Raw genomic sequence first — 16,440 nt, 5'->3', positions numbered from 1 at the left:
ACACAAGTTTTCAGGCAGCAGGAAACAGTCAAAACACCCACACTGCGGGACACCGCCAGTGCTTTTCAGCGCATTCTCCCTGAGGCCCGTCTTCAGCAGCAGTTGGAGGTCTGGGAGATGCAGTCGCAGACTGGCCAGGCACGCACATTTATGCAGCAGGAGCAGCAGCAGGAAACAGTCAACGCACCCCAGGGGCATGTAGTCCTGTAAGTGACATTTGAGTTTCACCCTGACAAGGATTGTGGTTGCTTTATGAGTGGGTCTTCCACCTCTCACAACCATCAATCCACTTTTCACATTGGCATAATGTGGTGGCCCCTATGCAGACTTCATCTTAGACTAGAGACTGAGGAAGTTTGGTAGACAGAGGAGTGTCCTTTGGGATTGTGAAGGACGTTACTTCCCCAATGGCACTCGGCCTGCCAAATTTAGAGATAACCGCTGGTCCTGCAGTCATCTCATGGCGGCCCTGAAGTCATCTCATGGCGGCCCTGAAGTCATCTCATGCGGCTCAAATCTCAAAACTGAAATGCACCGCCAACACATGGGTTCTTATCAATGCACTGAAAATCTGGTGTATGGCGGCCATCTGATTTGACAGCCATAGACCAAACTATTGATTTTTTTTTCCATGGGCCTCGAAGGTTTAAGAATTTTCTCAGGATAGATCTGCCCTTCAGATTTGACCCCCACATACTAAGATATGACCCTTTTTCAGCCCCGGAGGTAAATGGTATACTGCAGATTAGGAGTCGTAGGGTACGCTACTTTGTGTCTCCCCCTCCCCATAGCCATTTCAAAAACTTGTCAAAGGTCTTAAGGCAGGCTCTTGGCTTGAATGAAGGCAAATGGAATGCTTCCCCCAACAGACGCCTAAAGGGGTCTGCACTATCAATTAAGGAGACTGACAAGAGGATTTGCAATAATGGTTTGCTTCACCTAAGACAGCAAATGCAGAGACTCTTTGAGCTACTGTAAATTATGGCGAAGGCATTCTGTGTGGCTCCTGTCACCCTATCTGCCGAGAAATGCGTGAGACAACAGTTCTCAAATCAGTGTTGTAGTAGGCTATACCAAAACAGCTGCCTGGCGTACGGCCATGGAAATCTTGCTCTTCAATGAAAAGTGACTGTTTTCCATAATTCTGCAAAAGGTAACTACTAAGGTGGATTCTCACTTTCTCTTTGTGGGGAAAGAGTTATTCTACGCTGTTACATAGAGCATCAAAGTCAGTTTTTGAATTTCATTCATCAAGACAGAGGCCTTGAAAGGACTTTCTTGCAGTTGTGACAAAAAAAACAAAAAAACGACTTGAAATGCAAGCGGAGTCTTTCCCTGGAGAATGATTTTGGGATCCACTTATGGCCGGGCAAGTGAGCCAAGGGGTGACCGCTCATGAAAGCCACTCTTCAATATGGAAACAAGCCCTCTAAATAGTTGGGGGACTGATCATGTGGCTCTTCCTGGGAAATCCTTTATCAGAAGCGGTCTATCTTTTCTACATTTCTTGGAGTAGGCAGGGTATTTTTTTTATTTGATGTTAAAACCCTTCCTAACACACAATCCTTTCACTGGGCTCAGGTGTCATGGTGACTCTTCACCTCTTCAGTTTTTTGCTGCTCCTATAGTTCCCAGATGGGGAGAGCGTATGCCACGAGGAAGTGCTTGTTTTCTGCCTACTTAATCACTGATGGGTCCTTTGTAATATTTCTGAGGGTGGGGAAAAACATCAATGAGTGTTACTTGTTACGTTGTTGGTCTTCCTTTCTCCAGGCAACACGTCTGGCTACCCTGTTCTCATCCCAATAAGCAATGGATCCTCTTCCTAACTGAGAAGAGCTGGTGATTGGAAGTCCATGAATGTGCATGGGCGATATACTGAGGCCGCAAGAGAGCTACAAAAGTGTCAGGGCTTGATATTTAAGACCACTTTGTGCGCTGTTCAAAAATGTGTCTAGGTCGTGCCTGTCAGCTTGGACATTCTCCGAGGTCTGAGAACTATCCAAACAAATGCAATTAAGGTGATTAATTTGTACCTTATTACTTGCCTGATATCAACTGATTTGTGATTTTGATTCCCCGCCTATTGTGGAGAGATCCCAATTCCTGCTGTGCAAGTGGTAGGCTGGGGCTTAACAATTTAATGCACTTGTGGTTCCAGACAGTTGGGAGGCAGATGGCTAGTAAACACCTCCTGTGTGCCAAAAGGGAGTCCCTCTCTGTTCGCCCTCATCCAGGGGCAGTAAATACCAGGGACATATGGTATTAAACCCTAGTGGTACATCCAAATCCCAACATATCTGATATCACTGCACATTTAGGAAATTATAACCAAAATCATCCTGCTCCCATACCCTCTCTAGTTCCTCACTTTTGCTACCCAAGGAGTTGAGGAACTCTCCAATTTGTTAAAATTGGAAAGAGCAACCTGTTAAATATATGGAATTATCAATTACATATAGGATGGATACAAAAGACTTAACTTTATGACAGAAACTAGATATCAACTTGGCAGCTTTTTGCTATGTATCCCGTTCTTCTCTACAGAGACCAGACTGGCATAAGCGACACAAACCTTCTGCACAAGGATTCTTTAATACATTCTTCTTCAGCTTGAAGAGGACGTAAAGGCATCTCCAATCATCAGGATTCCGTATGCCACCATTGTAGAAAAAACCCTCCAACTGGCACTTCCTTTTCCAAAGGGTGGGTAAGTCAACCACATCTCTCCAGTGGCTGCAGACCAGCCTACAGCAATGGATCAAGTCCTGGTATGGAACTCGAGACAGGGCCTCAACCAGGACATCCTCAGGAAGATCATTGATGCTTTGCATTTAGGCGACTGGTGAAGGCTCGCCCAGGCGAGGGAAACGCAAGGCGTAACAATCTGGTAAAGAAATAAAATTAAAAACAGATCAGATCCTAGTTTCTCTATAATTTGCTTTTGTTTTCTGATATTCTATCCATAGTCAACGTTTAAAATTTAGGTTACGTGACAAAAGACTCAGTTAACAAATATTTTTATTAGCCTACGCAAAACTCTCATCACTTACATTATATCTGAAGAATAAACCTTTTAAGTCTGGGTCCATCTTCAATAATAACAGTGTCCCCCCGCATGCTGCAGGGTTGCATACTACCGATGCCAGGTTTACGGTAAAAAATAATCTGTGTATTCCAGACTATTATACATTTCCATATTTACCATATCCACTTGGAAATGTATCAATTCTAACAATACTGAATACAAAGAAAACAAAACAAAAAAAAAAAACTTTTATAGAATTTTTGGCAACAGATACAAAAAAATAAATAAAAAGTCTTGCAATCTAGCTGTAGAAATGCTGACTTGTATTTCTCATTGCAAACCTGAGCTTGCACAGGAAAACACTAACTTAACTGTACCGAAAGTACAAATTATTAAAATTTGTGGTGCAAAAATGATTTCTTTTCATAAAAGAGTCACACAGAAAGTTATAATAACCTAGTAGAAAAAAAAGGAGGGTCTGGAGAGGTGTATGGGTAGTATGGGTAGGAGGATAAAATAAATAAGTGATAAAAACATTTATGTAAATAAATGTTTTGAAATCGATCCTACCTGGCAAGAAAGAACGAGAATATGATTAAACCACAGAATGTTTTTTTTTTTTTTTTTCTTAAAGAGACCTAGTCCATTAGTAAAACAAGGTCTGACATCCAGCAACAGAGATATATCTTATATGCCTTGGATAATCTAACTTTGATTCTATGTCAGAATGTTTCGGCATTAATAGTTCTATGGATTTACATCAGACTTACCTCTTATTACAATATATTCTCAACATGACTAAGGTTTCTGTCTCTTAAGAGAAGAGGATTTCAGAGTTGGAATCCTACGTTTTTATTTTCGGGAAACAGAGTTACAGTTTCATATAATAGGGTGCACTTTAAGATAAATATTGTGGTTCATTGAAAAGGAGCTGGAGAAATCCACTGAAAAGGGCAGATTGCCCATTATGATATTATACTAAAAGCTATATATAATGTTCAAAATTAAACGATAATCCACCAGGCCATGTAATAATTTAGATTTTACAAACATTTATTTAAAGCACAGGTCTTTGAAGCACATAAGAGTACTTTAACAAGACATAATAAAAACAATGCAGTGCAGTGCAAGACAATACAAAAATGCATGTGAAAATAAATAATAAAAAAGCAAAAACTGCATTTCACAAGATGCTTACAAATTTGATTAAAAGGAATGTATGCCAAGATAATTCATTTTTCACAGTTTTGGAAATGAAACCAGGGTGTCGCTTTGTGGAATGACAGACAATTACCATCCTTACTAGAACCAATCAGAATATAATTTGAGACTGAAAGACAGCAAAATAGAGAATGCAAGAGGAGACCTCAGTATATGTATATATAGAGAGAGAGATATCAAGAGAAACCCCCTCTTCTTTCTTATTTGTACATACAGCAAATCAACAATAACTTACACTGAAAACCACTGAGTGCATAGAAGATTTATCTGTTTTTTGCAAGAAGACAAAAGAAAAACAAAACCGGAAAAGACAGAATTCTGTATATGTGCAGAGTAGACAACAAATGCAGTGGATACAGGATAAGCATTTGTTACTAGTTAATAGAAATTAAGTTACTAAAAAGAAGCAAAAAAGAGGAGAGACATCCAGATATTGATCTTTGCAGCTACCCTAATTCTTTTACTTTAGCAGAACTTGATATTCGGGGAAATGGGTGGCAAGTCTGAGCATATGAGAGACATAAAAGTAATCAGAAAAGGAGAACAAGAAAACAATGTAAATGTTATGAATTTGATTGATCTCTTTCTGCATGCAAGGGCTGTTGAAGAACAAACTGGTCCTTTACCACTATTATATTTTAATTTGAACAAGAGATCTTGAGATGTAGAAGGGCTGTTTTCACAAGGTTATCAAGAGACTGCATTTCTGGGCATAATGTTTTTTTCCTAACATAATGATACACCCTCTCCCAGATGAGACATTTAGATGATTACCAAGGTGTAGGGAAGCTGGGTTCTGGTTCTTATAGACCTCTTGTTTTCAGATGCAACTTTGACTGAAGTACACTGGGCTCCTGCTAACCAGGTCTCCAGTGTTCCTTCCCTAAAACAAGACACCTGGTCACACGATACCCAAAGTGACCAAGCCCTTTAGCATCCCTATAAGTCCCTAGAAAATGGTACCCCTGGTACCTAAGGCATGGGTACTGAAGAGTGCCCCTCAGAGCTGCAGCCCCACGTGTGCCACTCTGAGAGACTCAGCACCAACCTTATGCAGACTGCGATTGCAGGCTGCGTGACAATGTGCTTCCAAAATCAAAAACATGACATGACACACACTTGTGTGCCATGTCCCCTAAAATACTGCTTGTAATATATGTAAGTCACCCATACTGCAGGCCTTCAGCCCTAAGGCTCATATGCATGAGCAAATATACCCCTATTATGTATTTGTCAATTCTTAGGCATAGTAAGTGTACAGTGAAGCCATTTTAAATTCATGTGCTAGACACTGGTCAATACAAGTTCCCTAGCTACATGATGGCTTCTCTGAACCCAGGGATGTTTGGTATCAAACATCTTGTATTAATAAACCCTCACTGATTCCAGTGATTTATTTATAAATACATGCACCCAGAGGGCATCTTATAGGTGCCCCCCAAAACAATCTACCATCTGCTGGCGAGCTCACTGCCTGGTTCTGGCTAGCCTGCCACAAACAGATGAGAATCTGACCACCCAGGGGGAGAGTCTCTGCTCTCCTCACAGGAGGACCTGCATTCCAAGGAAGGAGCCCATCACCTTGGGTTGCAGATCTGAGTAAGATACCAACCACCCTGCCCCATGGCCCATCTGGTACCTGGACAGGTTAAGAAAATTAGCTATAAGAAGGTGTGTCAAACTTCCAGACTTGGAACACCACTAGGGTGGCCAGTCTGAAGTGGTCACTACTTAGGAAATTCTGCCATCTTGTGTGTGGTGGAATTTAGGAACACTGGAAAAGGTGATGCCCACTCCCCACAGAAAGTGGTCATCTAGGGTTTGTAGTGACCCCAAGGGTAAGTAGACCATTGGCCAAAAGTATAAACCGAAGAATGATATGTGGTTCTGTTAAAAAAAAAAAAAAAAAAACACATTTGCAATGCAATGGCCCTTGCATTTGCTTGAGTTAGAGCTATTGGCATTGTAAATTTATAACTGGAGTTTTAAGTCTGCCATGCTAATTCCAATAGAATACAACCGCCCCACCATCAGAGTTGCTGGCTAGCTAACACAATTTCCAAAACAAGACAACCATGGAGGAGGGTCACCCAACATAGCAAGAGTGTTCAAACAGTCACTTTGTAATAAGGATGTTACATTGGCCTGAATCATGGTCATAATTGCAATAAGAGATTAATAAAACATATATAATTTTCATATAAACCCAATAAAATTCATTAATAAATGTTTGGCATTAGACTGTAATGCTCAGAACAGCCTCTAGAGGACATCACAATGAAAATAGCATTTGTAAGAAACATGATCACGTTACCATATAGTTAGCCCCTAGAGGGCATAACTTGAAAGGAAAATGACTGAAAGTATTGCAGTGTAATCATATATTCAGTCCTTAGAGGGCATAGGGCATAGGCATAGTGCCTTACACATTTTTTGAGCTAATAGGCCTACTGCAATGATATTACAAACAAGGCCCTTAAAACACAAACTACTCACATCTGTACAAGAAAAGTCCCAGCCATAAGAGAGGTTAAAAAGACAGTGAATGGAGGGAGGGCTAATTATTCTGGGGTCCCCGCTAACCTAGTGTGGGGACCCAGAGATGATCTAGATAGAGCAGGTTGTGGCAAACGTTTTGAAGGAGACCCCATTGTCCTAGGGCCCCCACAAGCTGAGCTTTGAGCAAAAATGTTTGTAAAAGACTGCCCTGCAAATCATTATGGGAAGTGCAGCAAATATTGTAGTATCTTGATTGTAATGCTCAGAACAGCTCTTGGAGGACACCACAATAAAAATATAATTTGTGAGATACATGGTCATGTAACAATATAATTAGCCCTTAGAAGGAATAACCACATGAAAATAGAATGGCTCAAAGTAATGAAGTGCAACCATATATTTAGCCCCTAGAGGGCGAAGTGCCTCACTTATGTACAGGCCTAGCAGACCTACTGAAATACTAAGGCCCTTAGAACACAAACTATTCCAAGCTATAAAACAAACGTTCCAGCCATTAGCAAGCTTAAAAAGGGGCTGAATGATGGTAGGTTTGGGATCGCCACTAACCTCATGTGGGAACGGAGAGATGACCTAAACAGAAAGCGTGCGTCATACTGAACATTTTGGTGGTGGTCCCCATTTTCCTAGCACCACCACAGGCTGAGTTAAGGGCAAAATTTTTAAAAAAAGAATGCTTTCAAAGCATTATGGGGCCACCTTTCCTGAGTGCAGTGAATATTGTTATATCGGCTCTCCCGCTGTGCGGATTACTGTGCTTTGTTTTAGTAAAGCATTTATCAATTATAAAAGTGTTTTGGGAAAGTTATGGAGGAGAGTGAAGGGGAGAGCCCAAAAAAATTACTATGATTAGGTAATAGTGTGAATAATGTGACCAGCGCTCCAATACCGCCGATGGAGTATGCACTATTTGCGCTGCGAGGGCTGTGGCTGCCATGAAGCATGAAGGGAAGAGACAAATGAAAAAAAATAGTTCACCCATGCTGAAGTATATTCGGCAATCGTGTGACTATCCATGTAACATGGTCAGTCTGCAAGGCGGTAACAAACCCGCCCCAAATGTAATTACCAATGTCATCAAGGGAATTTTGAAAGGCAAGCCCACGAATGAGTGAAGTCATGGGCGTGAGGTGGGTGTGGTTAAAAGCCCACAATACTTACAACAGGTGAAAGTCTTTGCGCGCTCGACCTAAAAAGCACCATAACTTGTACCCACCATGCAGCAACACGATTAGTTTCACTTAAAACAAAAAAAAAAAATTACGTAAGAAAAATGAGGGCTACATCCTCTTGTCAAGGGTCCATAAATATCCATCCACTGGGGCTAAGGAACTGTAAAAAGGTGTAAAGAATACCAAAAACAAGCTGATGTCATGAGAGCGACTTTCAGCCCAATCTTGGTTTTTGTTATCTATCACTTGTAAGAACCCCATTATGAGTACGGTAAAGCCATATTCCATGGGGGTGGAGGGGTATGCCTGTTTCACACTGCTAGTGGTCCAGTTTTTCCGGACACAAAATCACTGGCTCCAGAAATACTGGCAGTGGCAAGTGGCGGATCTTATAAGTGGTGGGGCAGTAATCGTTGACCAGAGTGTAATCTGCAAGCAAGTGTAGCGAGCAAGCCTGAAATGGAAAAAATGGAAGTCTGAGAGGTGGTCCTTCCCACATCAGATTTTTTTTTTAATTAATTTAAATGGTGAATTTTACAGCATACATTTACTACAAATTTTTGAAAGAAAGGAGATCAAAATGGTGCATTTTGCAGCACAGGTCTAAAGACACGTTAGAAGCATGGCCAGAAATACCTCAAGCATAAAACTGGTCTGTTTGCAAAATACCCTAGAATCCCAAAGACAAGTAACACCACCTACCCACAAAAATAGGCACCTCAAGTGTTTCCTACCCATCTGCCTCTTTACTGTATTGTTTGGCCAAATACAAAGCAGGAGGCGACAGTATAAATAATTAACAAATAAGATACAGAAACAAAACCATCCACATCATTTCACATTTATACTTCTGGTATTAGCCCAATAAATAAAAATATACAGCAAAGCGGGGCCTGATATAGCTATGTCAGGGACCATCATGATAACGTTGACAGGCTAGGCGCTGTGTTCATGCACCTACTGCAGAGAAATCATGTTCTGAGTGCCATGCCATGTGTTCACATGACTAGCTTGCTCTGCACCACCACAGGGGGAGATAATACTCCAGAACAACAGACAGGAAAATTATTTGGCTCATAACCGCCTCCATGGGATTGGGGTGAGTATGAGTCAGACCTGCTATGTCAGGCCTTTTGGTTTCATAAGTAAAGCCCCAATAGTCCCACCCTACCAAGTATGGGTGGCTGAAATGCAGAAATGGCTTAACATCACCCTCATGGAACCCTTTTACATATATGCAGTTCAGTTTGTGGGAAATTAATTTGTGACCCACATGTTACACACAGAAAGCTGCCGTATGTGCATTAACCCGCACTGCTGCAAAAATGAGAGCATACACAAATGCTCTTTCATAGAGTCCACACCACTGATTCCCTTACTTGGCCCAAAGTCTATGCAATAAGTATTTTTTCCTGCTTCTGGATTCACACCAATTCCATGGGAGATAAGGGGAGGAAATGAGACCCCCCCGTTTCTCAGATATGTACTTTTACTTGTGTGATTTTTCTTAATGTGTTTTTGATGCTGGACAGAAGAACATATTATGTTTAGATGAAACTGTCCTGGATGTTGTACTATGGAAGAACAAGTCACTGATGTCAACACACGGTCGACTGATAAAACAGCAATATTGGAATGAGATTAACATGTCAACATACTCTAGAGTGGACTTCAAATGGACAGCATTCCAATATCTGGGCTCTTCAAATGATACTATAAACTTTGTAAAATGTTTTCACGCATCCCTGCTACTGCTTTGTCACATGTAACTACTGGGCAGTCAAACCCTAATGATAGCTTTTTTAACGCTAGAAATATGGTAACACGTGAGAAAGGCATTTGACATGACAATTGCATGCCTTTAAGATTTTTTAGTCTGGCGTTTTGCATTCAACATTCATGTCATTCGATGCGCTTCAAACCCCTTTTTGTGATGTCCAGGCCTTGCAACTCACTACATGTCAGCACTTCAGGTTGGCTATCTATACACAACAAGAACTTAGAGCTAACTTTGTGACCCATTTGTCCACTTTAAAGCTCCTTTAGAAAATTTAAAGCCAGTATTCTTTTGCATGTTTGCATACTCTGAGCACGTTTTATTTGTTGCTATGCCACAGCAATTTCATCCCATTCACGCGAGGCAACAGTTTCACAGACTTTAGCCAATTAATATTCATCCAACGCATGTTTCGAGGCGTCTTCGTCTGACAATAATAGTGGCATGTACAATAATAGGAAGCGTTAGCTACAGCCCAATTCTGTACTCATATCCTTCCTTAAATTCATGTTTCATTTTGACCACCTGCCAAATCTGCCTTCGTTGCTGCGGCATATCTTTACTCATGTGACAGAGAGTGGGAAGCAACAACGGTGCACTTTAATTCACAGTATTTAAACATATCAAAAATTAACTTTCTTCCTGATGCTAATTGTGACTTTGTCGTGCACGTCTTGCGAGGCTATGCATCACACATGTTTTCCTGAAACGTGGCCATTTTCATAAAACATGAATGTTGTCAATCAATGTCAGTCATTGTGGATGGAAAACTACCATTATAACTTTGGCAGCTGTGTTTCTCAACGAATTACGTCACTCCCAACTCAGAAACACTACTGAATCAAATTACTTTAGCAAATATGTCAGTCCAACTCAAGGAGGCCTACCTCTAGATCGGAGTGTTGCTTTCATTCTAGTGACAGATTTTCATTCACTGTAGGATTAGCATACATGCCAACCCACCAGATTCAGGCAGGACACTACCGACTTCAAGGATAGTCTCCCACCTCCGGACGACATAAACAAACCCAATTTGGAGTTCTGTAAAACTGTTAAAAATAAAATATTGATGCCTGTCAGCATCGCCAATCTCCCCCTCCATGAATTACATCCGACATCAAAGATTAACACTTTGGGCCTTATTATGACCTTGACGGCGGTTTCCTCCATCACAAATGTGGCGGCTATCCCATTCGTCTTATTTATGATCCCATTATTTATTAGAGATCGTAATGCAGCGGATGGGATATGTCACATTTGTGATGGAGGAAACCCCTCCATGAAAGTCGTAATAAGGCCCTCTGTCTTAGTACTTGGAAGGGAAGATTAGACCCTGTGACATGCCTCAGCATTTTATTTTTGGCAGTTTTACATAGCGCAAACAAAAAAAGAGTTTTGAACTCTGTTTTAGCGCTATGTTATTAAACTGCCAACAAAGAATGAGGATTGTATCTCCGTAAGTACCAATAGATTTGATTCAAACAGGATGTTACAGCTTCAATATAAGCTAGTGGGGAAAATATAATCACCCACCTATTTTTTTAAAGATCTCTCACTTGCCTGCTCTAAAATGTTGGCATGTATGGAATACAGTATCAGGGGTGTGCAATTTCTACAGCCCGACGTCCAGGACATTTGTTTGGTGTCCATGACAACAAGTTTCCATATTTACTTTGTCCTTAAGACAAGTATCCCAACCCCCTGCAGCACAAACTCTTTGGAGGCCAGTTTACTGAACCACAATATGGATCAGGGAAGGGCACAGTCTACTGTAAAGGTAACTTTTGTGTCCATATGTTAATACTGTTTGAACTTGTATTTATGGTACATTAATGCAAAGCCTTTATTGTTAGGGTGAGCGTGCGCGCCAAGGAAATATAGTAAGCTCACACAACCAATAGTTGCAGTGTAAAAATGTGTACACGCATTCGCGAAGTTAAAACATGTGAGGCGACATATAATGCTCCCAGAATGTTCTCGGATTAGATGCAAATATTTGCAAAAGCTTAAGAGAAATATTGAGGATTCTTTGATTTCAAAAATCAAAACGTTCATTAAAAAAATTTAATGAGGGAAAAAACATTTTGCTAAGCTACTGTAAACTTTTAGGTACCATTTCTCTGAAGCATAATTTAGTAGAATCTGTTGAAGCATGCTTGTATTTATAAAAAAAAAAAAAAAAAAAAAAAAGATCCATAATGGGAAAAAAAATAAATCAGTGTAACAAATTTCAACAAGGTTATGGGAAGCATGAAAATAAACATTGTCAAAGTCAGTAGGCTCGACATTGGTAGTCAGCCTTTTGATTTTGTCAATGCGTGTCTAGTTTTGACATGGTTTTTGTAAAACTTTGTTGTGGGAGCTACCGGGCCCTCACTATTATAGCAAACATTGGCAAAAGCAAAAATATTTTTGGGGTCTTTTAAAAAAAAAATAATAATAATAAACACATTGCCACAGTAGTTCCTGGCACTGAACAAAACTTTATGCACCAAAATTCTCCTTGTAAAAGAGCTCAGTTCTGTCACTCTTAGTGAAGCCAGTCAATAAATAGAGAGAGAGAGGTGTAATAAAGTCAAAAGGTCTTGGTTAACACAAGACCTAATTAGGGGCCCACTTCTTAAAGGAAGTCATAAAAGTGCACCCCTGGTATAGGTCCTTGCATTAGTGCAGATTTACAACTCATGAATTAACAAAAATGTACAGAAGTAGGCTGGGAAATGGTATTCCTCGAAAATATTTGTAAGTTACTTTTTAGCTCAAGCAAAAATGTATGTCTAGATTTGCTCATGCGAAAATCTGTTGAGCATTTACAAGTTCACTTTCCCTCCAATTATTTGTTCCCAAGCTTTCTCAGTAAGGAAAACAATTAAAGAAGAGCTAGTAAAAAACCCTAAAACATGCAAGTTCATAGGTTTGCACAGACTCAAAAGGGCCTTCCAAACCTGGAACTATTTCTTACTGCTACCTACAGTGCAGTATGTGCATCTTTGGAAAGCTGGCAAAATAAGGGATTTGCTAGTATTCAAATCCTGCTATAGTATGAGCCCTGGAATAATCACAGAGGCTATTATCAGAGCCCTTATATAATGAGATTGCTGCCATGATTTGTTGCTGCACTACATAACACCAAAGGCGCATTCGGTAAACTTAAGAACATTGTTTTCAATGTCCTATTTGGCAGGGTGCTCCTGCGGCAGGCAGCACTCTGCAGTGCAGCAAAAAGATGATAAAGCAGACCTGCTGCTCCTGCCTGTTTAACTGATTCCATCCTCAGTGTGGACCCAGGATCTGTTTATCTGTCCAGCACAACAGCAAACTCAGAGTCTCACTGCCTGACAACAAATCCACCAGCGCAAGACATCACACTAGGCCTGACATGGCGGGCACGACCTACCGATACGGACACACCAAATGTGAGATGTGCTGGCTCCTGCCTTCCAAGCTCCAACAAGCATTTACAATGCAGCGGGTCTCGCGTTTGCTCATGTTAGAGCTGATAGCGTTGTAAACTCCTAACCCGACTTTTCACCTATCGGCAAAAGTGCATTTATGTACGTAACCCGAAAAAGTGCAATTAACTATGTAAAGCGCTTGACTTCTGCCAAGCGAAATCGCGCTAGTAAATTAGTGAAAAAGTAGTCCACGAGCCAGACAGAAAACAGCGAGCCTCGCATGTTTTCTGTACTTGGTCGATGCGCTTGAGGAGGGCTAGCCACCGGAAAAGGCATGACGTATGCATGCCTTCGACTAATGAAAGCAAGCAGATTTTGTTAGGCAAGCCCACGAACCAATGAAAAACACTGACGTGACGTCGACAGGGCTCCGAGCCCTTTTCTAAACCCTAAAGTGTCTCGCTGCGATACGCATGCAACGCATGCAACGCAGGCTCGACCCTAATAAAAAAAGGGAGGCCTTCAAGTTAACACTGAAGTCGGCTTCCCCATCAAAACGTAAACTTCCAACCTAAACAGTCCAATCCTGGGAAACCCATGCAGCAACAGCTTCCTTAACCTGAAAGGAAGGTACTGAACTCCTCTCCCACTCACCTGCCCTTCTGTCACACAGCAAATGCTGAGTAGTGGTGGGGTAACTTCCACATCCACTCCTACATTGTCCCATTCCGCCCAGGCCATTTAGTTTAATGGAGGTATTCCAAACCCGCTCTGGGCCAATCAAGTTAACTCCCAAAAAGTAAACGTATTCTTTACAGTAACACTCTGCGCCCACCAATGTGTTGTCAGTACCCAGGTTTATGCCTGCAGGGTAAGTAAGACCTCGCTATACTAACACATGCGCAAGAAGGAGGCCAGGCAATTATTTTAATTCCTGCAGCTCCCTAAAAAATAAAACAGACAACTTTGTCGCCGAATAGCAATCCTAATTTATTTCAAGCTGCTCGGTGTTTCTTAACATCTGTTTGTCTTCCCCCAGGGTCGTAGGGCAACGTCCCTCAATGTCGTATCTGCACACTGGATTCAGTTTAACTGTGTGCTGAGCTGCACCCCTAAAAAACCCAAATATATATATATATTTATACACATACACACACACAAACATATACCCAGCCTCAAGCATGCTTCTCTTGTCGCCGGTTAAACTCCCTATTACCCACTGATCCAATCGACAATTTGTTCTGAATAGATAAGGCAACTTGTAATGAGACCATGGCCAAGCAGAACCCAGCAGGGCAATGCTTACAAGGCAAAAGTAGGAACTGTACTATGCCAGTATGACTGTCTGAAAGTAACCCTCATACTTGTCATTCCTAACCTGCCAGCATATCCACTGCCTTTTGGCGAGGTTCGCGCTACAGAAATACCATACACGCCAATATTTTAGAACATGAAACTGGGAGATTTTTAAAAAGAACTCAGAAAAATGTATTTTGACTATTGACTTCTACTGAAGCATGGGCAATTTCAGGCTGGAGGCAACTAAAACAAAGCAATGTATTGCTTTAAAAGCCGGGAGTCTCCTGTCCGAATCGGGTCTTCGGAACGTATTCATACTTATTCTGTAGGCTACGCTGAACGGAGCGAAATCGCGGAATGGCTGGTTCAGCCACCAAAACTATTTCAGAAAATGGCTGAAGGATTCCATACTTTTTAGTAATAACTCGCATCACGAACTAGGATTTTGTATTGCGGTAATGACTTTAACCTCATCTGCTCATGCAACTACTCTCTAACAGTCATAAAACATCACTTTATGTGACATCAGTACTTTCTTTGACAATTATGATTCGGGTGTAAGGGCGTTACCACCTTTCAAGTTCCTCACAGCCCTCGGGCGGAGCGGCAAATCTGCCTCCTAGTCCGGGCCGACTTGTACCTGTCAAGCTTACAACTTCCGGTCATTCAGGAAGCTTCCTCCGGGCACGGGTGCGGCAGGGCCGGGGATTAAGCGCTCGCTTCCTGTAAACGGGTGGCTGCAATCGTATAACATGTCATGGAGGAAACGACTCTGCTTATTAAATTATGGTGGGGTTGGTGCAACATTCTCTTCCTATAAACATGGGGGAGGGAGCGTTCTCAGTTACAAGAGGCAAAACAGCTGAGCAATTTCTGATCAAAGCGGGAAAGGACTGCGCGTACTACCTCTCAGAATACAGAGGTATCCCTCCTGCTTCTCTCTAGTCCTGCAAATGTCATCAGAACAAAGTCCGACGAGACGGCACCGTGGACTTTTCTTCTTCCTGTGTGAGCCGGTGTGCTGCCTCTTGACACTACCCCGTCCGAATGTGTACCCCCTACGTCAGAGGGTGCTTTTTCATTCAGCTGCTTCCTGCATGTTTCAGCTTTAGTGTCCTTCTCTGCTCCCCCAACGCGATGTTACGCATGCGCGCGCAGTCACAGCAACACAGATTCAAACGAGATGTTTAACCTCTTCGCTGCCAGGCCTTTTCCTTCTCAGGTGCCAGGGATTTTTTTGTCTATTTGGGGCTCTTCGCTTTTAGGCCCTCATAACGTTTTGTCCACATAAGCTACCCTAGCCAAATTTGAGTCCTTTTTTCCCCACATCCCAGGGATTCTACAGGTACCCAGACTTTGTGGGTTCCCCTGAAGGAGACCAAGACATTTGCCAAAGTGCAGCAAAAATTTAGTTTTTTCAAATAAAGGAAAAAAGGGCTGCAGAAGAGGGCTCGTAGTTTTTTCCTTGAAAATTGCATCAACAAAGGGTTTGCGGTGCTAAAATCACCATCTTCCCAGCTTTCAGGAATAGGCAAACTTGAATCAGAAAACACAATTTTTCAACCCAATTTTGGCATTTTACTGGGACATACCCCATTTTAATGTAGACAAAATTCATAATTCACCAAGGGGTCATAAATTTCCTTCCACCCAGCGTTCCCCCAAGTCTCCTGATAAAAATGGTACCTCACTTGTGTGGGTAGGCCTAGGTCTCGTGACAGAAAATGCCCCAAAATACTATCTGGACTCATCAAAAATATCAAATACAAAACTACCTGTTTTGGTGGGGAGGGGGGGCACCTGCGTTTTTGTTCCTGGATTCAGCAGCCATATAGGAAAACCTACCAAACCCAGAGATTTCTGAAAACTAGACACTAGAGGGAGTGCAGGGAGGTTTGACTTGCGTGGATCCTCCAATGTTTTCTTACCCAGAATCCTCAGCAAACCTCACATTTAGCTAAAAAATCTAAATTTTTCCACATTTCTGTTTGACATCACCGCACCGGGACGAATTTCCTACCACCCAATGTT

At 41.7% G+C, this 16,440-nt stretch overlaps 1 protein-coding gene across 1 annotated transcript in view; it reads right to left on the bottom strand.

The window, feature by feature from the left end:
• The window catches only part of LOC138301115 (F-box only protein 6-like), an 88,818-nt gene extending 73,270 nt beyond the window's left edge, over nt 1–15,548 (bottom strand). Inside the window, exons 1-2 of the mRNA XM_069241245.1 lie at nt 15,316–15,548; nt 2,576–2,887 (exon numbers count right to left, since the gene is read on the bottom strand). Coding sequence (XP_069097346.1) covers nt 2,576–2,834 — 259 coding nt within the window. The 5' untranslated portion in view covers nt 2,835–2,887; nt 15,316–15,548. The remainder of the gene's footprint in view (nt 1–2,575; nt 2,888–15,315) is intronic.
• Between the last annotated feature and the right edge of the window lie 892 nt (nt 15,549–16,440).

The sequence above is a fragment of the Pleurodeles waltl genome, chromosome 6, assembly GCF_031143425.1.
Source record: "Pleurodeles waltl isolate 20211129_DDA chromosome 6, aPleWal1.hap1.20221129, whole genome shotgun sequence".
Taxonomy (NCBI): domain Eukaryota; kingdom Metazoa; phylum Chordata; class Amphibia; order Caudata; family Salamandridae; genus Pleurodeles; species Pleurodeles waltl.
This window is presented reverse-complemented; position numbering and strand designations above follow the sequence as displayed.